This window comes from Pararge aegeria, chromosome 5 (genome assembly GCF_905163445.1).
Source record: "Pararge aegeria chromosome 5, ilParAegt1.1, whole genome shotgun sequence".
NCBI classification, from domain to species: domain Eukaryota; kingdom Metazoa; phylum Arthropoda; class Insecta; order Lepidoptera; family Nymphalidae; genus Pararge; species Pararge aegeria.
Genome location: NC_053184.1, coordinates 7,215,659 through 7,243,104, shown reverse-complemented (window position 1 = coordinate 7,243,104; position 27,446 = coordinate 7,215,659). Strand labels below are relative to the sequence as shown.

Below are 27,446 nucleotides of genomic sequence, written 5' to 3'. Positions count from 1 at the left end.
TGGTTTGGTTTGTTGACGGCCGACAGTTGACACTTGACTGTGAAATTTTGAAGTAACTATAAAATTTAAGGTTGTTTTTTTTTTTTTTTTTTTTTTTTTTTTTTTTCGGCGGGAAACTTCGTACATGGCGGACGCGGTTTTCTCAAATTTTTCTTTGATTTTACTGTAAACTCGTCTTGAAAAGGATTTGGTGTTGTTTATATTGAACTGTAACTTGGCCTGTCAATTTGTGCACACGTGTTAGTGAGATTCCGGTGTAATTTCGGTGTTTTATGTGAATTTACACAGCAGCAGAAATAGTTGTTATTGGTGATATTCGTATAAATCTAACCGTATTTGGTGTTGGTTAAATATTTATTATGTGTCTGTAGTTATAGTGTTTCCAGTAAAATGGATCTAGATACACCTCCTGAGCCGCCCGACCCGGGGGCATCAGCCTCGTCTCGCAAACGACAAGGAGAGGATACCAACGTATATGCGGCCAAAAAAACTATAACTGATCCTACTCAGGTAAACCCATCCGTTCAAAGCCTTTACATACATCCTTCCTTCACCGAAGGCGCCAAGTCATACTCTGACGATGATAATGGGCCTTTTATCGTCCAAGTCTCACGGGAAGTGGAGGACCCATCCTCTGGAGCGTCATTACGGGCTATAAATTTCGGTCAATTCTTGCACAAACACAAAATTGGTTCAATTATCCACGACGGCGTCAAAAATATAGGCCGCAACAAAATTACTGTAGAGTTTACTTCTGCCCAAGCTGCCAACAACTTTCTGGTTAGTCCAGTTTTGAAGTTATGCAAATATAGAGCTATAATTCCCACATACAACATAACCAGAATGGGGCTGGTGAAAGGAGTTCCCGTGGACTGGTCGATGGACGAGCTTGTTGATTCGCTAGAGCTCCCGCCTGGCTGTGGTGAGGTTCTGAAATCAAGGCGACTGAACAGAAAATCTGTCACAGAGGGTGTCATCACTTGGGTGCCTACCCAATCTGTTGTCCTAACCTTCAGGGGGCAAATGCTTCCTGCTAAGGTATATTCATACCACACCTCACTGCCAGTTGAAACATATAAACTTCCAACAATACAGTGCCAGAACTGCTGCCGTTTTGGCCACATTAAAACAATCTGCAGATCTAAGCCCAGATGCTACAGATGTGCTCAGCCCCATACAGGTGACTCATGTTTGGTCATCAAGGAATTATCTACATGTTTACACTGCTCTGGTAGTCATTTTGCTACTGATAAAGACTGCCCAGAATTCTCCAGGCAGCAATCTATTAAAATGGTCATGTCTCAGAATAATAAATCTTACATTGAAGCATCATCTCAGTTTCCTCCTGTCCGCAGGTCCTATGCTGAGATAACAAAAGAAATGTTTACTCCTACTAATGTAACTTCCTCCAAAACCTCCTACCGGCAAACAGTTTTCCGCTCTCCTCGTCCCCGAGCTCCTCTAGCAAAGGGCTACGATAAAAAAGCTGTTCAGACTATTGTCGGTGATTACTCCTCATCCCTTCCTAATGGATGCGCTCTCAACAACAATGTTGAGAACCCTCCCTCCCAAGGTAAAATGCTTGAGTTTATCTCCGAATTTCTACTTAGTATTGTCGCTCCATGTAGTGAAATTCCCTTACCGCCCAACGTTGCCAAAAACTTAAGCCAACTTTTTAAACTACTCCAAAATGGGCCCAATAACCCTGCTACAGTGGAACTGTAAAAGTTTACGTCCCAAGAAACATGAGTTAACCTTCATAATCCCACCATTCTTCCTCCCAAAGTCCCCCGTCCTTTGAGTGTTAAATGTTTTTTAATGTTTGTTTTCAGTCCTTATTGTAGATTTTTATGTAAATATATAGTAAGTAATAAAATTAAAGTATAATGTACAAAAAATATCCGTGTAAGATATATATGCATGTGTTGTCTGTGTCCTTAGGTTAAAGAGCTAACTAGCTAATAACAACTATTTCTTGGTACAAATTCAAAATTAACTTTTCATTAGTTTCACCGATCAATCTCCTTCGTGCCTTCTTCATCTACAAGACATTGGCGAAATACCTTGTGCCCAGTTGGCGCAGACAAAAGCCATAAACAAGAATTGAATTGAATTGAAAATTTAAGGTTATGGTTGAAGTTGTAGTTATAAACTTTTAAATTTAATTAATAGCTAGTTGAACTTTTTCAATCTAATAAGACAAATAGTATTACTGGAGTGAATCCAAATGTATTCCAACATAGTTGCATCGAGGTTAGTAAAGTTCCTTTTTTTAACCTAATAAAGAACATTTATTTATTATAATTAAGCTCTTTGGTAACAGACAGTGGGCTCGACTGGCTTGTTTCTGCCGTTATGTATCTACGATAGAAGGGCAGACGCTCCCGCAGGCAGGGAAGTCAAGTGACGGAATTTCACCTCCTCCGCGCATCAGCAGAAGTCCTACAGATATATTGCAAGCTTTAGCCGCAACAGTTGGCACTGACCCTACCGCAGCACATTACAAGTAATTTTTATTTTATTTATTTTATATTTTGATATTGTATTAGTATGTGAAATTTCAATATTGTCTGTGCAGGTCATCTACTATTGGTAAACACACATAATGTCTTTTATTCTTAATATGCATCATAGAATTAAAAATATACAGAAACTGTGTACACAACTAATATTGAAGCATCAAAAACCACTCCACTTTAGTAGTGTTTCTTGAACAGGTGGTTAAACACTTCATTCCATTTAGCAGTTGACAGTTCAGTGCACCTCTAATCCGGCGCCCCTTGAAATCCAACTTGTCTATTATTATTGAATATTTTTTTGACAATCTTCTAATGTAGATAATGGATGATTGACCATGATATAACGCATAGAATCTTACCATTGGATTGTAATTTCTCAAATTACAAGGGACTTTATAATCAGACAAATTCAGTAGTTCGACACTGCCCTGCAAAACGTTTTTCGGGCTACCGGGAGTCCACTGTAATTATTTTACGTCCAATGATATAAATTTTTACCATGAAAAGGTATGTGAGCTAGCGACATTCTCAGAGATGTTTTCACTGTTTTTGGACACAATGCACTGCAGGTAATAATGGCTAAATGTGGGTTCTATACGTTCTTAATTCAGTAATATGCATATGCATTTACAAATCTATTAAAGAAAATGCACTTATCGCTCCAACACCAGAGAATTCTCAAGAGATGTTGAATTTTAAATGCACTATGGGTATAAACTGAAATCATTATTAAGATTTATATAATGCAGATTTGTAACTTTTTGTAAATTACCTAAGCCAACTGAGTAAAGTCATTATATGGAAAAGTAAATTAGAATGGAAAACTGCTTTTAAAGCATGCAACTTTTGTTAAGCAAACCTGATTTGGCTTGTTAGATCAAACATAAGTTCAATCTAATCATAATATAAGATATAAGATGCGTTGTTGTAAAGGTTTACTGAATTATTTAGACTTTTCATATTTGTTACAAAACTTCATAATAAACTAATTACTGTACAAATACTGAATGGATTCCCGCACTGAACAGTCACTTCTTATTATTATTTATTGAAAAAACGCTGTCTGCATTTGTTAGCTGCAATTATTATATTCAACAATTTATTTAAATTCATTCTGATAATATTTTCAGATATCATGATGATCCATATTTAATCCCTCAATCAAACTATCGTAAGAGAGCATACGCTTTGTCAGCGGAGGCAGGAAGGAAAGCAGCAGCATGGATAAGAGATGAGCATGCAGAATTGTTTACAATGAGGGAATGGGACCCACCTATGAAGATGAAGACACCATACTTTAATGCTGATCCACAGATTGAAGCATTCGCTCCTAAACCTATTTATAATGATGAAAGTAAGGTAATGAAAATAAATTTATATCTTCAAAACTTAAGGAAATTTAAAAGATTTAAATAATAGCTATACCCAAACGTTATTTACATTAAAAAAATAGGTTTCAAATGAAAATAAAGCCTACCTTATTTGTCACTGGTGCTTCCTGGGACATCATCCCAATTTATACTAAACATTAAAACAATTTCATATCTTTGTGTTAATTATAGCACTATCCATAAGCTTAGTGTCAATTTAGTTTGACATTTTTACCAAATGCAAAAGCTTAAAGCACTATAAGTCTATTTCCAGTGTTTACATAAATAAACCCTTATGTATGTCCCACTGGAAATAGGTCTCCATGCTCAAATGAGGGCGGGTGGCCTGAGGTAACATACTGTTATGTATTTTCTTCATCATCCTCAGCCTGTTAATGTCCCTTAAAAAAATCCTCTCTCAAAAGAAAAAGGAATTAAAGTTTTGACCCACCTAAATGCGCTGTGGGTTGGAAGGGCTCTTAGATAACGATTATTATAAGCATTTTTTTATACTCATTATTATGAGTACAAAGTGATAACAACATTATGACTAAAAAGTGATAATGATGTGTATCTAAAAATGCCATTAAAGGCACAAACAAGGGACACCCAAATAACATCTCCAAACATACTCATCCTCCCATCCAGTTACTGATTGATAATTTGGCAATCAGCAGATTTGCAGTGTCATCTATGTGACACCACTTTAAAGCTTCCATTCAACATCATCATATGAATTACGTTGTAAACAAATATCTGAACCAGATAAAAAGTTTTAAGACTCGTGCTCAACAATGTTCCCTTTAGAAAAGGATAACACTATTTTTGACATGGCAATTTAGATTCCTTTACTTTTGTTGAATCGATTTTTAATTTTAATACAAAGATTGTATTTAAATTAATTTTAGGTAACAGAAGAAGACTTAAGATACACAATCGAAAATGCACTTCTAGAAGATTCAATTAAAGTGTTTGAGCTTCTTGGTGGAGTTAACAATTTAGATGATCAGCTGAAGCTGTCTCTATTGCAATTGTTGTGCTTTTATAATGAGAAAGAACCAGTTTCTATGGAGTGGGTAGAGGAGAGATGGTTTTCGGCTGCAACAAGGGACAGACATGCTGCAACATGGAGGTAAGTTAAAGATCTTTCTAGTAGTCGTCCTAATGGGATCGCTAATATTTTCTGAGTAATGTGCGTTTTAAGCAAAAATATTAAAATTAAAATATCAATTGTATTTACGTTGAAGGAAAACATCGTGAGAAAACCTGCATGCCTGGGAGTTCTGCACAATGTTCTGTGTGTGAAGCCCACCAATCCGTGTGAGTAGGCACACCCTTTGGTTGGCTCGTAATGGGTTGTTAAGATGTTAATGCTAATGCTATATTCTACAGTGTATTTGATTAATAACCTACACCTCGAGAGTTAAAAAACTATTTTCGCTTATACTTTCAAAACTATCATCGACTTCATTGTTAGTTTAATATGTTTTTTATTCCAATAGTTTATCATGTTTTTTTTTTTTCATTTAGAGTACCTAACTAAACTTGAGATCTAGGTTGAAAATTTTAAATATAAAGTAATAATAAAAAATGGTAGCATCATTTTTCAACCATAACTAACGCAATTTTAAATCATTCTCAAGACAGAACATAATATATATTATGTATATTCATGTAAAGTTTAAGCAATAGTAGAGTTTTTGTGACAGAGCTCGTACGGTAAAGTACTACCGCCTTGCTTATTTTAGCCGCGAAACAGCATTATTGCAATCCTGTGTTTCGGTGTGAAGGTCGCAGTTGTCGGTTACAGAAACATGAACTTAACACCTACGCTTCAGGTTGATGGACGCCATGCGGAATGTTGCTCAGTTTGTCAGACATGGTTTTTCACTTACCATTTGCTTGATCCGTCCGTCAAGTAATATTAATTTGCTTTTTCAATTTATCCTTTCCACAGAGTCGGTGGTCTTGCTGAAAAAATCTTCACAGCTATGGATCCCAAAACCCCGGAAGCATACTGCTGTATAATACAAGGAATGGCTAAATATTTTCAGGTAAGTATCAAATTACTCATAAATCCCCATGTTAGTTTTTAAGTACGCGTTCCAAAGGACCCTGTTTATGTATATTTTTAAATATAGGGTCGGCCGATTGGTGCAGTGGGCAGCAGGACCAGGTTTTTAAGTCCAAAACCGTGGGTTCGATTCCCACAACCGGAAAATGTTTGGATGATGAATATGAATTTTTTTCAGCGTCTGGGTGTTTATATGTACATATTATAAGTATTCATGTATATTATTTAAAAAAACATTCGTCAGTCATCTTAGTACCCGAAGCAAAAGCTAGGCTTTCTTTGTGGCTAGATGGCGATGTGCGTATTGTCATTTTATATATATATATATATATATTTTTTATTTACAGGCAGAGCGAGCTCATGTTTTTGCACAAGAGGCGAGGGAAAAAGGCATACAGCTATCTACAACCGTTTATAATTCGCTGTTGGGCTGCGTTGGGTTCCTGAAAGAAGGGGTTAATCTACGAATTGAGGCGCTAAAAGGTTTATTGCATGAAATGAATGAACAAGTACGTCTATCGTCATAACATATAAGGTCATATTAATTTTATTCTATCTATTTTCACAGAACTAGTTTTAGTCTTTCTTTTTTTAAGAATAATTTCATGTCAAGAAATAAGGAAGCTAAGTTCTTGGTCTTAGTACTCGCTGACTGACTGACTGACTTAGTATTGGGGTACTATAGGGCACGGGTCTCTTCCCAATATGGGAAGGGGTAAAGTGCGGATTGGTGGACCAATTCACCATTGATGCAAGTGATATTTTAATTACTTAAAACGCACATAACTTAGAAAATTTAGAGCGTGCTGGGATTCAAACCCGGCGCCGCGAAAGTTTTTTTTGAAATAAATGTTTATTTCACCTGTAATTCTTATTATTTTGTTTTCGAATTTTTCGTATATTGTGATTATTTGTGTGTATTCTTGATACACACAATGCTGACAATCTCGCTAGATTTTGGAAAAGGCATGAAGACTAATTTCGAAAAACTGTCCTCACGATGCTCGGAAGTATTTACCATAGCCAAAAAATATGTTACTTTTGCACAAATTAAAGGTATTATTGATATAAATTGCAAATTATATTTCCAAAAATAATACTCGCCTGTATTAAATTACGCTCGCCTGGTGTCTAAGCGTACTTGTGACGTCATAGGCAAATTAGAGCTATAGTAAGTCATTGTCCATTAGATTATTGATTTTTGTATTAATAACAAAAAACTTAGCAAGTAATATGAATGAATGCGGTACTAAATTATGGTTATATAGACGTGACGTCATAATTTTGAATTCGGCGTTTCATCTGTCATGGCGGATCGCTAGATTTTGCTGTTTTATTTATTGAAAATAAATCACACTTAGAATATAAATAAAAACTAGCTGATCCGTGCAACTTCGTTGCACCAAATCGGTTAGTACCGGAAAATACAAATAAAATGACATTTTCTGAAAATGAATCCTAGCTAGATCGATTTATCGCCCCCGAAACCCCCTGTATACTTAATTTCATGAAAATCACTGGAGCCGATTCCGAGATTCCAATTATATATATTATTTATACAAGAATTGCTTGTTTAAAGATATAAGATAAGTTTTCCATATTAGATAAAATAAATATTTTAGCGTTTCTTTGTTACTGCTATGGCTATTGGCCAGGTCTAGTGTTAGTCACAAACTCTTACTCTTAGTATTGCATTCCCTGGTGACAGCTGTTCCGGTGACTTTATTGCCACCACCTTGGTTTTTCAGGGATTGTCACCAAACTCCGAGACAATGTCTGCATGTCTTAGGTCCATATCGTCCTGGGGCGGCGGTAAAATGCTGCAAACGACAGCTCTGCAGATTGTATCCGAGTTTAGACTACTGGGCATCGAGCCCACCCTATCCGCATATTACTATCTGCTGTGCTTGTTTTGTAAAGAACGTAAGTACAAAACCAACTTTTTTTTTATTCAGCCTAGCCGTGCATAAATTTTTTTGGTACCTATTTAGTATTAAAGCATAAAATTAGTAAAATATTTGATATCATTTTATGAATTAAATTCAAAAATTCAGATCAAACGCTTATACGCTTACGTATTTACAAAAAGGTACGTCCCGTTTGAACCTTTGGTTTTCCTTCGATACAAAATTAGAGTATGTTACTCTACGTCCTTTAAACTTTATATCAAAAATCAGGTCGATTGGTTGCTTAGTTAGGGCGTAAAGTAAAGACAAACAAACAAACACACTTCCGTATTTATACTATTAGTATGGATAAAGGTTTATTTTAAAAAAGTTGAATCTTCGAAAAACAAAGCAATGTCACAGAAAGATGTTAAAAACTCATCTCTTTTCTAGAGGGCCCACGTATCGACATCCTCACAAATATAATAGCGGATCTAGAAAAGAGGGAATCCATAAAAGCAACTCAAGCAACTGATACTAACTTCTTCATTACTGCCATGGGAGTTTGCAGTGATCATTTACAGGTATTTTACGAAAAAAAGATCTCATCTAACTAACTAAGAATAAGCGCGCACATTTGTATGATTTATTTTTCACTAAACCTTAAAGATAACTAGCATTGACGGTAGGAGATCCGTAGCTTAATTGGTGAAAGCGCTCAGGCCGCGATTGCCCGAGAGTCGCAGGTTCAAATCCTGTCAGTTCCAAAAATTTTTATATGCATTTATAAAATTGATAATTCCTCCAAGTGTAGGTAAAATCACTAATAAAATTATAAAAATATAAAAAAGCAATGTGTCATCTCTTGTTTCAAACGTGTCTCATTGTAATTTGGACCTTTGAAAATGTAGATCGAAACTGCAACGTTTCCTACTAGATGACGCTACAGTCGCTATAAGACTGATGTGAAAGGTATATACTAATTTCGGCATCGACGGTAGGAGTAGGTAAATTTAGTCCTAGTATCTCCAACAATATTCAAAAAATGTTAGCATAATTTAATTATAACCTTCCCAGTGAAAGAAAAATTCCTGCAATCTACCAAATATTAGACAAACAGAATCGACTGCAACGTTTCACGTCATTGGCATTGAGTTTGGCTTCTATATTTATTTTTTATATTTATTCTCCTTCACCGTGTCGGATTCAATTACCGGCGGGGGCTATTTTGGAATTTTTAATGGTCTGATGGGCGAGGCTTCCGCAGTGGCTTGTTAGCCTACCTACAAAGACAAAAACGTACAGCCAAGCGATTTGGCTACCGGTACGATGCCGCGTGGAATCGATTGGGTTGCCATAACCCAAACAGATATCTCGATAAATCAGTATAAGAGGAATGAATAATATACTCATTTCAACAATTCGACAATTCTCGCACAGAACTCTCTAAAGTAAACAATTGGCAGATCAATAAATAATGCTATATAAAATAAGGAAAAAGATGGCACCATCAACAATATAATACCGCCCTTTAAACCCTTGTTAGGATGTTAACCTAGCGGAGCGGGTACACGCCTTACTGATGAAAGATGACAACTACCAGTTAGTGGGCGATGCATACAAAGAGAGCATTTACTACAGGCACCTTGTCACCGTTTCTTGCAAGTAAGTTCTTGGTTTTTTATGTTAAAACTTAACCTGCATTGAAGGTAGATTTCTAACGATTTTAAAAAGTTGATATCAAAAATTGCAGAACTTCCGGAACTTTCCTCTCCCTGACTAGCTTAACACTTAAAGCCGCAGGACTCATCTACGGCACAAAAGTCATCTGAAATCTTGAGATGGCTGGCTTTATTTTGGCTTCTATTGAAGAGTTAAATAGGGCATAAGTGTTCTGAAGCTGTGGAACTGCTCGACAAATCCACTTTTTTTCTATTTCGGAGGGAAATGGAAATTTATATCTATAGTCATCTGTATAGTATCTGCGCAGAGACAGGGTGTGCAGTGGCGTGCATAGAAGGTATGCACAGGGTATGCAGATTATATAAAAAGATAAGAATCTCCAGTACGAGTTATAAATAACTTAAGCATAGGCATTGTAAGGGTTATAAAAAGCCTACCCTTACGTTTTTATTACTCGCAATCATCAAATCATCTGCATACCCTGTGCATACCCTCTATGCACGCCGCTGAGGGTGTGCCAGTCTCGCTAGGCTTGTCTGTCCGAGTCAGACTTCCAGAGCTCTTGTACAGATCCGCATAATATTTCTTTGACCCTCTAAGATGTTCGCTCTCTACGCCTTATTGACTTTCTCCTCTCCTCATCTGGAATCAAAAATATAAGAAAATTAACACTTAAAGCTGTTGGATTCATCTACGGCACAAAAGTCATCTGAAGTCTTAAGGTTGGCTGGATTTATGTTGACGTCTATCGCAAGTGTTAAGTGGTTCATAGGTATTCTGTTGCAGTGGAACTACTCGAACAATCGACTTTTTTCTATTTCGGTGAGAGTAAAATCTACGGACTTTTGCGCAGAGACAGTGTGTGCCAGTCTCGCTCGGCTTGTCTGTGCCGTTCCAGAACTGTTTCAAAGTTCCGCATAGTATTTCTTTGACCCTCTAAGATGTTCGCTCTCTTCTTTTTTTTTTCAAAAAATGGTCAGGTGTTGAAAACTTAATGAACACGCCTCTGTCATATCTTATTCTTTTTGGTCTTGTTTTTTTTTTTTATAATTGAGGCATTTGTGAAGCCATACTCCATCCTCCATATGTTTTATCCATATATTTTATGTGCGCCTTCGCTTGCCTCACTGACGTGAAATTGTATGGAAACCTTTCTATAGTTTTATATACAGTTTTAGCGGAAAACGGAAGCTATTATTCTTATTTCGAAAGATTAGAACGTATGCATCAATGTCTCAACTGTCAATCGATATAGAATTGTTGTAGGAATTTTGACTTCTCACGTCTTATACCGCGTGGACCCAGCAGTTTCGTGCATCTTGATGATCGAGGTCTAGCCATTTCATGGAGTCTATTAGCACCGTGCATTTTCTGTTGCCTTATTACCATGTCAGCACCGGGCTATGTGCTCCGCCAGTTGCTTCACGAATGTACTGAGTCAATACAAAATCAAGAGGGTCAAAGTTAAGTTGTTAAAGAAAATGTGTAGACAACCTTTATCTTAAACTCAAAATCTCTAAAGATTTACATTTTTGTTTTTCCCATTTTTAGGTATGCTCCTTTCGAGAAAACAACAGAATTATTGGACACTCTGGTGCCTAATATTTATGTTCCGGAGCCGACTGTGATGGAGGAGGTAAGATTTTTTTTTCTTTAATATTTAGCGGATAAGTGATAACCACTCCCCATTTAAAACCTGCAGCATTAGTAATGCTTTGGCAGCTTTAAAGGATTTGTTTATCCGTTACTTGAAATCGCAAATTGTAAGTTTGGAGGATAATAATAATTAAAGATTTTTTTGGTTAAGACAGGAAATATTCCATATATCTACAGGCAGTTCCAAACACAAATCTTGAATTTAAAAACGGTAGTACGGAAGGTACGGTAATTGTTAATGTCGCAATACGTTATTTTTGTTTTATCGATAACTAACAGCTTAGCACTCCTTTTATGGATGTTTTTTACCGCAGTTTAATATCGAGGTTTATTTGTAATATCTACTAATTAGTTTTTGCCCGCGTTTATCACGGTTTTTTACAAATCCCATTGGAACCGTTTGTTTTCATGGGATAAAAAGAAGCCTACGTTAAATTCCTTCCTTTCAACTATCTCAATGCCAAAAATTAAGTCTATTGATATTGGTACAGGAAGTACAAAAAAATGGACACAACTTCGCATTTATACTATTCACCATATCAACCAGTTATAGGCCCACTACCTTCAACAATGAGAAGGGTTTAAGTCGTAGTCCACAACTCTGACCCAATGCGAACTAGTAGATTAGTGAACTTCACATGCCTTGGAGAACATTGTGGAGAACTCGCAGGCATGCAGATTTCCTTTTGTTTAAGCAAGTGTCATTTTTAATTACTTAAAACGCACATAACCTAGAAAAGTCAGAGGTGAGTGCTGGGATTCGAGCTCAGTCCCCCGAAATTTAAGCCGAAGTCATAACATATTATTTATTCCTAATAGATAATAAGGACATTGGAAGTGGGAGGAGCTGGGGCTAGATTGGCGGAAGCCTGGTCTCAACTGGTGGTGTTCGGGCATGCAAAGCGCATCAAGCTTGTTGAAAAATTACTCTCGGCATTCTGCAATTGTTACTCATATCAAGGTAAATAAAAATTTCAACGGAATTTATTTCCAAATTATTCCCAAATTACCTATCGTAATAATATCAGCATCGGAGGCTTCGGCCGTGTTTAGTTACAACCCTACCGGCAAAAACATGGTGCCGATTTTGGGTACTTGTTTACACCTGTACCTGTTTTCATAGCTTTTCCAATTATATTATAACGGACCAAATTTGTTATTTTATTAATCTTTCGGGAACCGTTTACCTTTTCGGGATGCAAGCCATATCTATGCAAAGTTTCGTCACCATAGATGTTACTGTAAATCTGTAATTTACATACTCGTCAAACTGTACATAGATAACAGAGTTCTTCCTATGGTAACAGTGTGTGAGTGCTTTTTTAGGATAAGATGTCATATGTCCGTCTTAAAAGTATAAGCTCTTTCTGTACTCAAATTTCGTCAGGATCGGTGCAAATGTTGGGCAATAACAAACAAACATACTTGCACATTTGCAATATTATTATGGATAAAAATACAGATTTCATATTGTTATTGCCTGGTTTATTGTTAACATTGAGCCAGCAAGAGGTTGTATGATGATATGACAAATCCAATTAAGCTATATATTACATTATTTTTATTCCTAGCAGTACAGTTAGTATTTTTTTCTAGAGGAAGAAGTAAAAGCGATGATACGCAACGCGGCTGCAGATATATTGAAATACGGGCAACTTATGGAAGAAAGAGAGGAAAACAGTGATCGGCGCTCACCATCTCAGAAGTACGAAATTATATATGTTAAGACATATAGTTAAAATACATCCGACCGATAAACACGCTGTCCTTATCAAGCTAAAAGATTATACTTATAGTTTTTTTTCAAAATGACAATGCCTTTGCCATTTTACTATAATCATGCCAGTCTATAATTTTATAGTTTCGCCTTAAAAACCGTTCTCCTTATTCAATGTACAGCCAAGTTTCCGTTACACTTTTATAATAGAAACTAGAACATATATCATAAGGTTATTGTTATATGTCTTAGTAAGCATGCTACATAAAAATGTTGGAGTTGCTTGCCGGAGATCTTACTCAGTCCCCAACAAAGAAGGTAGTCTTAAATACTAGGCTGTATAACCAATTTCTCTAGGCTATCACAACTTTATATATTATATGATCATCATCTCTCTCTCTTTACGTCGTGTTCCTCATTGCTGAGGGTCGTGACCCCGTTCCACTTACAACCTTTTGGACAATTTTGTGCCATTTGGTCGGATAAAATCCGCACTGCTCGAGAGCAGGGCGACGAATCGGGCTACGTCCTCGAGGTCTCTTTCCTTCCACTTTGCCAGTGACTACTATCTTTTCAAGATTGTGTCCATCTCTTTTCTTTGGCAATGTGACCGAAGTACTCGAGAATCCTCTGAAGACAGGTGGTTGATAGCCTTCTTGTAATTTTAAGCTGTCTCAATATCGATGCGTTTGTTCTCCAGCATCATCATCATCATCTCAAAATGATGATCATCATCAGTGGTATATAAAAGTCCACTCTTGGGCTAAGGACTCAGCGGGACTATTGGTCTATAATAACCACGTTGGGCATACCAACAGACACAACGTTGACGGAATGTTGGGTGATCGCAGTCAGTAGTAGTAGCATAGATGACGGTGCTGCCCGTTCTCCATTCTATTTCCTTAGTCGCCTCGTACGACACCCGCGGGAAGAGAAGGGGTGATGACAACTGTACTCTAATCAGCCGCCACCACACGGCATATAATCACAGATGTATGACATATTAAGTAATATTTCAGACTATCAGCAACCGCGCTAGCAAACATAGTAGAGCTGTGTTCGGATACATCAGACATATTAGACCCCAACTGGAATATAGTAGAAGACGCGATACAGCGTTTAAAGAACGAGCAAGCCGCAGGTGTGCCCGCAAAACCACAAGTGCTAGCGGACGTCGCTCAAAAAGCCGCAACTGTTGGCAAACCCGAATTGGCTGCCGTAAGTAACGTACAATCCATTTATCCTTATATATACTGTATATATATATAAATAAGTGCGATAAAATAAATAAAAACAAACACAATAGAATGAGATTTCCTTTAGATCTGTGTTTTTATAATTTTTATAACAATTTAAAAGTAACAAAAAGATTATTTAAGTTATAACACAATAAGAAAAACAATAGACTTACAACGTAATTTTATATTACTAGGTGATCCCCGCGGTTTCACCTGCATTTGCTGTGAGTCGTAGGATATATTAGACAATATGAAAGAATGCCTCGCGAGCAACCTTACTTAAATCTCTAAAATGAACCAAATTTACAAGTTTTAAAATAGTGCTGTCTTTTTTACAATGTTCCCTATAATGAAAAGCATGGCACTATTTATAGATCTATCTATTTACTTAGAGTCAGTCTATTTATCTATATTTCTATAATCTTCACAGCTCGCAGTAAACTACCTAGCGGAATGTGGTTTCGAAGAAGCAACTTCGGCTAGCCTCAAAACTTTAGGCGTGATGCTGAACCGTCCCGTTGAAGAAGTCGAAACGTTACTGCAAGAGCAGAAATCTTCCCTCGCCACGTCACTCCACCCTTCTGCATTGGCTGTGGCTCAGGCGTATCACATGTGAGTATAATACATTATTTTTCATTTAAAAAGGTATTTACATCGTCTGTAGGCATTAAATATATCACCGATTTTACTTTGGCCTACAATTTCCTGTGTTGTTTTACTCACTCTTGGAATTATAGTGTTACAGGAATGTATGAGTCAGTTATTAATTTGTCGCTCAGTCTTTTCGTTTGGAAGTGACACCTAGTCCTTTTAGAGCCTGAATAAGATCCTACTTCTACGATTTTTTTTGGATTCCTTATTTGTTTGTAAACGATGATGCAGTATTTAATGCATGCGATCTATATAGTTCAAGAAATTTGATTAACCAGGGTGATTCCAACAGGTTTATCAAACTGTCATAAACGTCTTGATTAATTTGATCAAATTACCAAGATATCAAAGGCATGAGAAATATAGATTTCCGTATCCGAACTGTTTGATGAATGATTTGAGCTAGTTTATTGCAAGCGCTCATATTTGTCATCAGTCACTTTTTACATCACACTGTTCGATTTTTCTCCTTTTCTGGGCCTTCAACGCTAACACTAAACCGAATATTGCTTAATAATCTATGGACATGTTAAGAAACAAAATAACTCTTGCCCGCTTCGATTCAGAATTTAAGTCTTATATAATTGTATCGTCGCTTTTAATGGGGTCTTCATCACTTTGACTTTGACTTTGCCATAGTCGACCACGCTGGCCCAGTGGGGATTAATGGACTCCACGAGCAGCAAGCAGGTTTCTTCACGATGATTTCCTTCGTTTAAGCAAGTGATATTTTAATTGATTATATATAACCAAGAAAATTTAGAGATTTACACTGATTCGAACTCGGCCCGAAAATGAAGCCGAAGTTCTAACCACTAGTCTATCATCGATTAGTATTTAATGGGAAGTGAGACTATATTTAAAAAAAAAAACAATGACTAGTAGCTAGACATTACCATACCGTAGTTTTTTTCAATACCGCGTCTGGTTTATGCAATCTTTAACCGGCAGCTTTATTATCACGGACACTTATCACTTGCTCACTTATCTTGACATTTTATTCGCGAACATTAACAAATAACTACATGTTCCCCGTCCATGTTATGAAGTCAGAATTAAGATAAATCATAAACCTCCTTGCTGATAAAAAAGAATCTGATACACATGATTAACATCAATGCCAAAGTCAAGAATATATTGGATAAGAATCATAAGAGCCTGCGTTGAAAGCAATTAGCTATTTTCAATCCTTATAGTTAGTTCTACAATAGCCTTACATAATTTTAATTGTGGAATATAAACCGCTTACCCGAAAGAGTGCTAATTTCCGACCAGAACATCCACTGTTCGGCTCAAACTGTTGAACCGATCTTCAAGAGATGGAGATAGGATAGAATACATATAAATTTTCTATAACTATACTAAACGGCTGGACGGCCGATTGGCGCAGTTTGCAGCGATCCTGCTTTCTTAGTCCAAGGCCGTGGGTTCGATTCCCACAACTGGTAAATGTTTGTGTGATGAGCATAAATGTTTTTCAGTGTCTGGGTGTTAATATGTATATTCTAAGTATTCATGTATATTATTTATAAAAATATTCATCAGTCATCTTAGTACCCATAACACACGCTTACTTCGGGGCTAGATGGCGATGTGTGCGTTGTCGTAATATATTTATTATTATTATTTATTTATTTAATTACAGTATTTGTTCACCAAAACTTTCTACTAGTCAACAATATCATCAATAGCCTGTAACAGTTATTATTAAACTCTTTATTTGTATACCACAACATTAACATATACAAAATATAATAAAAACAGAAACATAAAGAAAGAAGTAGAATACAAAGGGTGGCCTTATCGCTTAATAGCGATCCCTGCCAGGCAACCTTTGAATTAGGAAAAAAGAGAAGAAGAGAATAGACTGCTGGTGGTACAAATTTTAAAATACATACATGCGAATCACCTTCCTTATGTAGTTTGTTATTTTTTTTTTTTAACAATATTTTATCAAATTAAGATTACATGTCGCTTTGTTAAGGCTACGTGTACTTGTAATTGGCATGCATATCAGTGCTAATGTTATTATGTGTGTTCTCAATGTAAAAACGTGAAACTATGTATGTTCTTAGTGGTCTTAATATATTTTTTTTTTTCTAACAGAGCCAAATCAGGAGCAACGTTACGAGACTCTGAATCCTCCACGAGTTCGGAAAGCGACAGCGAATCGTCATCTGACAGTGAATAGTCAATGTGTTAGTCATATTATTTAGTTTATATAGTATTAATAAATTGCATTTAGTTATACACTTTGGTTTATTTTTGTAACACGTTGTTTATCACCCAGCAATTAAGGTTATCAGATGTATTTATGTGTCCTTTATTATTTAGGCTACAGCCTAAACGAGTAGATGGATTCTGATAACTAATGTAAGATTCGCCTTTGGAGATTTACTGGATTTCTGACGTCACACAAAAACAACATGCCATACTAGTGTACACCAAAAGTTTACCTCATCAAATTAATCAAAAATATTTCATTAATATTTATAATGAAAATCACTGGTGCTATTGAAACGTTTGTGAGGTGAGGTGATGTTGAAAACAACATTCGTTAAGTTAAAACTAAAGCTACCTGGGTTCTAAAGGCCTTTTCTTAGGCACAAGCCACAGCCTGGCCTTAAGGAGTTAATTTTTTTTAAAACTCTTTAAATTTGTTTTATTGTTGTGGAAGTGACACTGAATGAATTGAGGAAGCGTGTTCGTTTGTTTGTTCTCCCTTTGCGCCCTAACTAAGCAACCAATAAACTGGATTTTTGCCATAGAGTTCGTTATAAGGATCGAGAGTAACGTAGGCTACTTTTTATCCCAGTGAAACAAAAGGTTCCTAGGGAATTTGCAAAAACCGTAATAAAAGCGGATGAACAACGCGGGAAACAACTACTATTTACTAAATATAAAATATATGTTTAACGAAACATAACGTTATTTGTTAAAATTGAACCTTTTTGGCAATATAGAACTCTATTTTGTTGAACCAACTCGAAAAATGCTATGAAAGCATTTCGAATCTATTCTAAGAATATAAAGGAATTATGTACAAGCATCTCTAATAGAGTATTTTCAAAATCGATGCGCAGTTTTTATATCATTACGTTAAACGTATGCACTTATTGTGTGCGTCAAAGTACTGTACGTTTAATGTAAACACCTTAAATGCCGCTTTCGCTAAAGAACCCTACATTGACAGCACAAGGAATATGTACTGAATTCTACCTACATTATTCATATTGCGAAAAGTAGTTCAAAGATTGTACTGTCATACTGCAAACAATATGCGTATGTAAATACTACACTCTCGCTCATATTGCTAAAGAAACGGTGACACAGTGCGCTAATGACACGGAACCATTTCTCCAAAAGGTGTTAAGAATGCTAATTGATCGTGACGTGCGAAGTTTTCAAGAAAGAAACTACCTCCGTTAGTTGTCCTCCGGTCGTCTTCCAAAAACCTTGACTTTGGTTTAAAATTTTAAAATGATTAAATACGATTCTCTCCTGATAATAGTAATTGTAAGTAGTCAATATTTTATTAATTTTAATATTTTATAAATAATTAAGTTATAGTTCTCTCTTCTTGGGGTGCCGTCTCCTTACGAAGGTTCGCAATCATTAGGGCTATCTAAACTTTGGAGACGGATACTAAATAATGATTTGGTGCTCTTCCCAAACCATTGTCGTAGGTTTTTGAGGCACGATACTCTTCTACGGCCATACATTCAGTATTTCATACTTTTTGACTGTCAAAAATATGCTAACTTTGTTCTTTTATTGGTTATGAGTACCTCCAGAACATTACCCACTCTCTGCAGCATAGTGTTATTCCATACAAGGTCTGACTAAGATATTCTTAGTATATGTACGTCTGTACTCCCATATCTTGAACGCTTCCAGTTTCTTGGACATGTTCTTTGTCGCGTCCAAGCTACTAAGCTATATAGCACAGAGAACTCAGCATCGCGCTATGCGTGTTCGAAGATCAATTTTTAGGTTTCAGTCACAGGATACTTTTTTTATCCAGAAAAAGAGTTGCGTTCTTGCTCTACTCTGCAGCGTATTTCTAGGATATGTACCCTTTTGTTGTCAACGAATTATACATAGTATAGTTTAGGAATGCTATCATAATGTTTTAATAGTACAATTTTTGCCTTTTACAGATAAATACAGTGGTCAACATTACTTCCGTTATCGCTATATTCACCAGTAAGAGCGTTGATTGTGGTAGTTACGGTTTTATTTGCGATGGAGTTTCAAGACTCCGGTTGTGCGAAGATGACAAAATTCTGGGTCCAGCATTCATTTGCCCGACCAACACTATCTGCAATGAAGAGTCCACTGATGTTTGTGAAAACTCTATAAACTACATTGACCCATCCCTGACCAGGGACCTTCGATGCCATCGCAGTGAAAGGATTGCAGACACAAGTGTACCAGATTGCAAAGGATACATTCTGTGCATTCCTAACAAGAACCGCTTTCAAGGCATTAAATTCAAGTGTTCTGGAAACACGATTTTCAACGGTTATACGCGAACATGTACGTCACCTGAGAAGTATAAATGTCCTTTAGGCAATTCCACGAAGACAAAAGTGCAATACTACGGTCAATCGAATAGAAAAATGGACAGTACACGAGGTGGATCTTCTCAAAGTGCCAGTTCAAATACTCAAGGTCTTAGACCTATTGATTGTAAAAGCTACAGATTCACAGTCACGCAAGACGGTAGCCCTACGCGGGCGACATATTTTTGTCCTTCGCGACCAGTTAGAGGAGAGTCCACTGTTCGGTGTACGGTATTCTCCAATAACTTCTGCATAACTTTGGAACGAGATGACCAGGATCAATTTATCCAAAACTCGGGTGCGGCGTATCGGAAACCTCGATAAATTACGTTATAGCGATTAAATGGTGCCGACTCTGTTATATATAGGTCCAAAAGTAGTGCTGCTCTTTTCATGCTGTATCCCAAGGAAAGGAAACTACGTTAAGAAATTTTGTTACAACAGAATTGGCATTGAACCATAAAGAGTGAAATAAAAGTAAAGGCTAAATTTACTTTACATAATAAGCTAATTAGAATTTCAAAGCATACATCAGGCATCAGGGCAACCTTATTTATGCGTACTATTTTCTAGGCTAAAGTGTAGCATAATATGGTTAAATAAATGAATGTATAATTGTAATACCTATAGTTAGTAATTAATAAATAAGACTGAATTAAAATTAAAATAAAGACTCAATTTATTTAAATGGATTTTTAATTATAAGACGCGACGTTACTTTAATTACCTACTCTATAAAATAAATATTAACAAATTGTAAATAAAATTTTAAATAATAACTAGTAATGTAAAAGATCTTTGACATTGCTTATAAATAGCTCCACTCAATTCAACAAAAACGCAATAAATAATTAACTATATCCTTAATTATTTACATTCGTAACTCTCTTCATCTACGCATTTTTTCTTTTCATTATTAAAAACTTCGTCGGAATCACACTTTTTGATCTTACGGCGGAAAACTGTTCGACTACTTCTTGAACATTGATAATATTTTCTACAATCGTTCTGATATACAAATTTGCCTTCCTTTTTACATTCAAAATCCTTGAAATTTTTCATTTCTTCGTTCTTCCTTTTTGAATCTTCTTTAGATTTACTTTCAGTTGTACTTTTGTCGCTATCAAACTTTGTGCTATCTTCATTAGACTTAGACCCATTAAATAAATCTAAAACGCATTGAAGATTAGTTTTATTCAAATGATATCCTTTCTGACATTTCAATTTAAATCTTATGTGCCCTTCTTTTTTTTTTACACAAATGTAATAAAACTGATCGGAAAAAATATCAATAAACCTTCCTGGTGATACACACTGAAATTGATTGTTCCTGATACAATGTGACAGATTTTTAGTGCATTGTTTTGAAATTTCGCTAAAAACTGTTTTATTAGGGCATTCGCCAAAGATTGGTTCACGTCTTCCTATGCATATGTAAAAATTTTGGCAATTATTTTTATCAGAATATTTCCCACGATGTCGATTATTACAGCTGAATTTTGACTCAGTAGTTTCACTATTAAATACATTTCTATTCATTAAATCAATGTTCGTTTTATTAGTATTTTTTTCCAATCCTTTGTCATCGTTTTTTAGCACACGAACAGTAGTTTTTCGTACATTTTGATTATTATGATACTTGTCAAGATTGTTGCTTTTATTATTAAATTGAACTTTAATTTTCAATATAAACATATTGTATGTATTAGAGGATGATGTGCTTGAATTATCTACTAATTTGGTAATTATTTGTGTTCTATTGAATTTACTACTTTGATTGGCAGTGTCCAAACTTTCACGTTGTTTGTTCATAAAGTTACCCAAAAAAATGTTATTAACATCAGTTAAATTAATTACTTTAGATGTTGAATTATTAAATGTATGATTTTTAAATGAAGGTAAATAAAATGAGCTGGACCTATTCATTAAGGAATTTGGCCGTATAGTTCTACTCTCTGCCGATTTGTGGAAAAGTTGACCATTTATTGCCGAAATATTGACCAAGTTTCTACTCAATGTATCCTTCGCTTCATTATTACGTTCTACACCCAATGATATTGTTTCGATCTTCGTTTTTAATGGTTGTAATGCAATATCAATTTTATCAAACGAGGGTGATTGGGTATTCCCATCTAAAATTAACTTATTGTAAGTATAATCCGTTGAATCAATATTCTTCTTTTTGTGTAATTGTGAGTTATTTGCGTTATTATGTGTTACGTTTTGTAACTGCTGATTTGACAGCAAAACACTTTTAGCAATGTTATCTTGTATATTCAAACCGCCAAACTCTGAGACAATTTTGGTTGGTTCTTCTTTAATTTTATTATTTTCATTGTTTATATTGTCTGATAAAATGCTATAAGTTGAAATATTTTTACTTTTTATTGCAATATCCACAAAATCTATGGTTGGTGTCGCACTCACACGTAACTCTTTTTCGGGAATAGATGTTTTTTTCATTTGCATCTGAGTTATTTGTGAATTAGCTTTAGTATGATTAGTTAATATGGTATTCCCTTTTGTAGTATTTTCATTTTGGATTTTAGCTGGCGCGGTATTGCTTTGAAAATTACTATTTTTTAACTGTGAAGGTATAGGTTTTAATGTATTCGTGGCATATTTATTTTTGTTATAGAGTAAATCTGGCCTTAGCAGACTTGGTCTATCTGTACTGACCAATATATGCATTCCAGAACTTGTGGAAGATATTCTATTATTATTGATTTCTAGTGCTGGCGTTATGTTGTCCTGATCTTCATCTATAGTTCTGATTTTATCATTAAAAATATTTTTCGAAGTTTTAGTTAAAATAAATTCTGTGCTAACTGGAAATTCTTTTTTACTTATACTATAAGTGCTACCTTTGTCTAGTTTTAAATCCCGTGACGTGTGAAAAATAATAGTCTTCTTAGCTTCACCAAACGAGCTATTTTGTATATCTCTTACAAGAGGCGGCAAAATATTACCCTCCCTAGAGGAGGAGTCCTTAGTCTGGGTTATTTCAGATGATTGTAAGATCAAACTTAATGACTTAGCTACATTCTCAGTAGTAGTTTGAGTATTTGTGCTACTGAAAATGTTGTCATTCGAACCAGCGTAACTGTTATTGTAGTATATTAGAGGCTTGGTATTCAAATTTACCGGTTTTGCGCTTGTAGAATTATGTTCATTAATAATCATTCTCGTTGAGATATCAATTTTAGTTACATTTTTACTAATTCCCATCCCATATGTTACATTTTCCGTCTTTAACGGTATTTGGTTTTCTGTAGTTGACGGATACAGTGGGGTTTCATTATTTATATACAATATTGATAGGTTAGCATTGGTCATGTTATTGTCTTGATTTGTATTCGTTATATGTGATTCTGCAATGATTCTAATAGTCGTATCATACACATCTGATGACTTCGTCACAATGTTTTCAGTTGCTAACATTATGGGTGAAGGTAATACATTATTGTCCTGAATTAAAAACAAATCGGTAGTGTTATTTAACCGTATGTTTACAGGTGCTGTAAAATTTGTTTCATCACTGTAAGCATTTGTTACTTTCGGTATAAAATCCGCACTTGGCGACGTTGTACCTTTAATGTCAGATTCATTTTTAGGCATTAAAATTTCTTTAACAGCCCCATTAGAAATTTTCTTTGTAATATTTGTAAACCATCCGTTTAAATTTATCGTGGAAGCTTTGCTTTGCAAATTTACACCTTTCATATTTGTACTCTGATAAACATTTCCACCATCGGAATCTAATAATGAGCTTGTTTCAATTTTTTCAGAAATTAGGTTACTTTTACTTATTAACGGCACAAAATCATGCTGTTCCGTAATTGAAAATCCTTCCATAGTATTATTTAAAGCTACTAAAGTAGCATCTGCTGCTGAAGCAGCAGTCGTAGAATCTTCCAATCCCTGAGAAGTTTTCATTGCAACATTTGTATAAAATTCACTTGCATTTTTATAAAAACTCACTGCATTTAACTCATTGTAAATTGTATTATTTTGGATCTGAGGATCCAATGTAGTATACTGTTGAGTACTTGCAAAATTATAATCAGATAAAGAAGAGAAATTCATGTTATTTGATGATGACCCATTTACAATGTTTTGAGTAATTATATAATTCTCGTTCGCAGACAAAGATTTTGTCGTAGGTATGTTATCTTTATTTATTTCTTCAGTTTCCATATTATTCATAGATGTTGTTGTAACAGGATTAAATAAATCAACTAATATTTCACTTTCAGTAACTGTATATTCTTTTGTAGCTGCCGTTGTAATTGAATTAATTGGACTTAAGTCAACCTTTTCCTGTGAAGAAGGAATTTTGGTTGATGTATAATCTTGATTCTTCGGTGCTGGTATCGCGTGTTTATATAAATCCATCGATATTTCCCTTTCAGCGTCTGAGTAGATTTCTTTTTTTTCTTTGAGAACAAAATCCGCCATTGACGTTTGTGTCGAATCAATCCTATTTGTGCGCGAATTTTTGTCATTGATAGAAGTACTTTCTAAAGTGTTCGTTTTCTTTGCCACATTTGTAATCCTCATGGCATTTAACTCATTTGCTTTAGTAGTAGCTCCTGTTGGAGGGCCTATTGTAGTATACTGTTGAGTACTTAGTAAATTATAATCAGAAAATGAAAATAAATTAATGTTATCTGACGATGACCCCTTTCCAATGTTTTCAGCATTTATATAATTCTCGTTCACTAAAAAAGATTTTTTCGTAGGTATGAAATCTTTATTTAATTCTTCATTTTCTTTTTCATCTAAAGATGTTGGTATTACAGTATTAAATAAATCAACAGATATTCCACTTTCAGTAACTATATATTTTTTTGGAGCTGCTGTTGAGGTGGAAACAGTATTGCCTAAAGAAGATAATTCTTGATTATTCGGTGCTGGTATCACTTTTTTATACAAATCAATCGACGGTTGGCTTTCAGTGCCTGAGAAGATTGCTACCTTGTCCTCCAGAACAGAATCCGCCGTTGACGTATGTGCCGAAGTATTGACAATCCTATTTATGTGAGTGCTTTCTTTATTGATAGAAGAACTTTCTAAACTGTTCAATACCACATTTGTAGCATTGAACTCATTTGTCTTAGTAGTAGCTCCCGTTGGAGGGGGTATTGTAGTATACTGTTGAGTACTTGCTAAATTATAATCAGAGAATGAAGAAAAATTAATGTTATCTGAGGAAATCTCCTTTACAATGTTTTCAGCATTTATATAATTCTTGTTCTCAGAAAAATATTTTGTTGTTGGCATCAAATCTTTATTAAATTCTTCAGTTACTACATTCTTCAAAGGTGCTTTTGTAACGGGATTGAATAAATCAACCAATATTTCACTTTTAGTAACTATATTTCCTTTTGTAGCTGCTGTTGTATTTGGGGTTAAATCCATCCTTTTCTTCGAATAAGATGATTTGGTTGATATGTAATCTTGATTCTTCGGTGATGGTGTCACGTTTTTATTTAAATCAATCGATATTTCGCTTTCAGTGCATGAGGAGATTGCTATTTCCGTCAGAGTAGAATCTGCCACTGACGTATGTGTCGAAGTCGGATCAACCCTATTTATGGGCGGTTTTTTTTCTTTGATAGAAGAACTTTCCAAATTGTCATTTTTCATTGCCACATTTGTAATACTCATAGGATTTGCTTTAGTAGTAGCTAATGCTAGAGGGCCTATCGTATTGTACTTTTGAGTACTTTCTAAGTTATAATCAGAAAATGAAGAGAAATTAATGTGATCTGTCGATGATCTGACAACGTTTTCAGCATTTATATCATTCTCGTTGTCGTAAAAAGATATTGTCGTCGGAATGAAATCTTTATTTAATTTTTCAGTTTCTACATTATTTAATTTTGTTACAGAATTAAATAGGTCTACCAATACTTCACTTTTTTCTGTTGTGAATGAATTTCTTGGGCTTAAATCATTAGTTTTAAATGGAGAAAATAATTTAGCGAATGCAGAAACTTCGCTTACTGTAGTTGTCGATGTTGATGTCACATCTTTATATAAATTGCTCGATATCTTACTTTGCGAGCCTGAGTAGATGGATGACTTTTCTGTGGCAAGTGATGTGCTTAAATTATCAGTTTCTAGCGGCGAGAGTAATTCTGTTGAAATAAGATCATTGTTTCTTATATTATTCATAGGTGTTGTTGTAACAGGTTCATATACACCAATCGAAATGTCATTGGTTAAGTAGTTTTTAACTTTACGTGTTGAATCTGACTTCTTTAAATTATCAGTAATGACAGTAGAAAATAATTGAGTGAAATCCACGTCTTCACCAGTACTTAAAGGTGTTGTTACGATAGTGTTAATTAATTCAATCGATAAATCACTTGCAGTACCTGAATAATTTTCTGATACCGCTGCAGATGAAATATTTGAGCTTACATTATCAATCGTAGCAGAAGTTATTGTTGTAGAAGTTAGTTGTTTATTCAAAATTGAAACTTGTTGAGGTAAATTGCTTTTATCACTGTCACTTAAGTCATTTTTTTTCGTGTTATGTGGATAACTGGCGGTAATCTCTTCATTTAGAAGGTCATTAACATATGTATTATTATTATCTATTTCAAAACCTACTGCGTCAGACACTATTTCAGATAAAGTTATTGTGCTGTTTTCTAACAGCGTCACATTTTCCACATTATTTACAGAACGCAATGTAGTAACATCAAATAATTCCCAAGGAGTAGATTCAATTTTTTCGATAAATTCGTTCGTTACATCACTCTGTATTGGCATTGCGGCAGAAGTGGTCGAAATTTGGTATTCACATTCAAAATAATTATTTTCTGTACACACTGTACTTGGTGGGCATGGTATAAGAAAGTCGTCAACTGTTTTGGAAACACCGCCGAGATCAACGCATATTTTAAAATGCGTTGAATTAAAACAGTGAAAAGCTTTCCCTTTGCAGTCAATATTTGTTGTCGCTAGGACTGGCATGATAAACGCTGTTGTCTGTAAACAAAAAAAAACAAGTCAATAAACGCTGTAGGCAGGCTAAGATTGTTATATCATAATCATTGAATAATATTTATTTACAAAATGTACGTACCAAAAGGAGTATAAAAAGATCACTCTCTTTATGTTTATTAAAAGCCATGACCACATTTCAGTTCAGTGTTATGGTGATACGAAACACACTTGTTATTTTACTAATAGTGTATAATGGAGTAACAAGATTTTCTTCATCATAGATAATTTGTACGGTCACACAAGAAGTTTGTTAGCATAAGGACAGCTCATATACTCATTGTCTCACGTAAATAGAATTGCCAAACGTCTTATTTCAATAGGACAAAATGGGGATTGTTGTATATCAAAATTTCATTTAATATGTTAGGTAATCAACGTTATCTTTAGTATAGCGAAATAAGGCGGAGATTTTATAATTACAATGAGTCTGATGCGGAGAGGAACTTTTCCGAATGCTTGTGGAGACTGACTGGCACAATTTGCGATTCAACAGGGATCACAACCCTTTTAAACTAAAAGTGGCAGTAATTATAAAAAAACACATTCGTAAGAATGGTTTACGTCAGAGTGTCGCTCGTAAAGATCATGCCAAAACTAAAACAACAAGTCGTGCCTTTGAATTATTTTGTGCTGAACCCACATAAAATACCCTCGGTAAATCTATTATTTATAATAGCAAGAAAAAAAACTGCTTTGTTTAACTAGCCGCGAGCTAACGTGCCTAGGGAGCCCGTCAACCAACATTTGAAAAGCGCGGAGCTTTGGCCTAGTCAACAAGTTCAAAATCGCGTGAAATCTTGATCACGCTCGTAAAAATATGAGCCATGGCTCATTCTATCCGGGAGGCCGTCTAGAAAGATTATAAGTTATAAATAATGAAGATAGAATACAGAGAGGCGGACCTTTTTTACTGGAAATTACCTCCTCTTCAAAGATCTTTTTATTAAATTCCTTAAATATTAATAGTTTGAGGTTTAACAACGATTTTTAAACATTAATTTGTTGTTAAGGATGTAAAGGAACAATAAATCCTCACTCTTCCTCGATTAAAAGACTGGCCAGTGGGA

The 27,446-nt window shown here is 35.1% G+C and overlaps 3 protein-coding genes across 3 annotated transcripts; 2 read left to right on the top strand and 1 right to left on the bottom strand.

Annotated features, from left to right (window-relative positions):
- The first annotated feature begins 23 nt into the window (after positions 1-23).
- On the top strand, positions 24-17,044 carry LOC120623872 (protein PTCD3 homolog, mitochondrial). Its single transcript, XM_039890149.1, has 16 exons — positions 24-70; positions 2,127-2,253; positions 2,324-2,506; positions 3,650-3,878; positions 4,798-5,021; positions 5,847-5,943; positions 6,311-6,472; positions 7,712-7,886; positions 8,303-8,433; positions 9,396-9,514; positions 11,084-11,168; positions 12,008-12,149; positions 12,785-12,893; positions 13,925-14,123; positions 14,574-14,755; positions 16,901-17,044. The coding sequence occupies exons 2-16, from the start codon at positions 2,228-2,230 to the stop codon at positions 16,983-16,985; spliced, it is 2,148 nt and encodes a 715-aa protein (XP_039746083.1). The 5' UTR covers positions 24-70; positions 2,127-2,227; the 3' UTR covers positions 16,986-17,044.
- Positions 17,045-18,048: 1,004 nt separating this feature from the next.
- Positions 18,049-20,002, top strand: LOC120623873. Its single transcript, XM_039890150.1, has 2 exons — positions 18,049-18,310; positions 18,955-20,002. Exons 1-2 carry the CDS (start codon positions 18,275-18,277, stop codon positions 19,681-19,683), a joined length of 765 nt encoding a protein of 254 aa, XP_039746084.1. The 5' UTR covers positions 18,049-18,274; the 3' UTR covers positions 19,684-20,002.
- A 108-nt stretch (positions 20,003-20,110) lies between these two features.
- Positions 20,111-26,616, bottom strand: LOC120623921 (protein PF14_0175-like). The gene is made up of 3 exons (XM_039890214.1): positions 26,459-26,616; positions 25,252-26,361; positions 20,111-25,077 (listed from the first exon to the last, which is right to left on the bottom strand). Exons 1-3 carry the CDS (start codon positions 26,504-26,506, stop codon positions 20,227-20,229), a joined length of 6,009 nt encoding a protein of 2,002 aa, XP_039746148.1. The 5' UTR covers positions 26,507-26,616; the 3' UTR covers positions 20,111-20,226.
- Between the last annotated feature and the right edge of the window lie 830 nt (positions 26,617-27,446).

Bases quoted from the DNA above. Each gene is read 5' to 3' on its own strand.
- LOC120623921 (XM_039890214.1), bottom strand. From the start codon at position 26,506: ATGGCTTTTAATAAACATAAAGAGAGTGATCTTTTTATACTCCTTTTG. The intron at 26,362-26,458 runs GTACGTACATTT...TTTTGTTTACAG, and splicing joins ATCTTTTTATACTCCTTTTG to ACAACAGCGTTTATCATGCC. The intron at 25,078-25,251 runs GTAACAAAATTA...AGTACTCAAAAG, and splicing joins TGGTAGACCTATTTAATTCT to TACAATACGATAGGCCCTCT.
- LOC120623873 (XM_039890150.1), top strand. From the start codon at position 18,275: ATGATTAAATACGATTCTCTCCTGATAATAGTAATT. The intron at 18,311-18,954 runs GTAAGTAGTCAA...TGCCTTTTACAG, and splicing joins CTCTCCTGATAATAGTAATT to ATAAATACAGTGGTCAACAT.
- LOC120623872 (XM_039890149.1), top strand. From the start codon at position 2,228: ATGTATTCCAACATAGTTGCATCGAG. The intron at 2,254-2,323 runs GTTAGTAAAGTT...CTTTGGTAACAG, and splicing joins TCCAACATAGTTGCATCGAG to ACAGTGGGCTCGACTGGCTT. The intron at 2,507-3,649 runs GTAATTTTTATT...TAATATTTTCAG, and splicing joins CCTACCGCAGCACATTACAA to ATATCATGATGATCCATATT.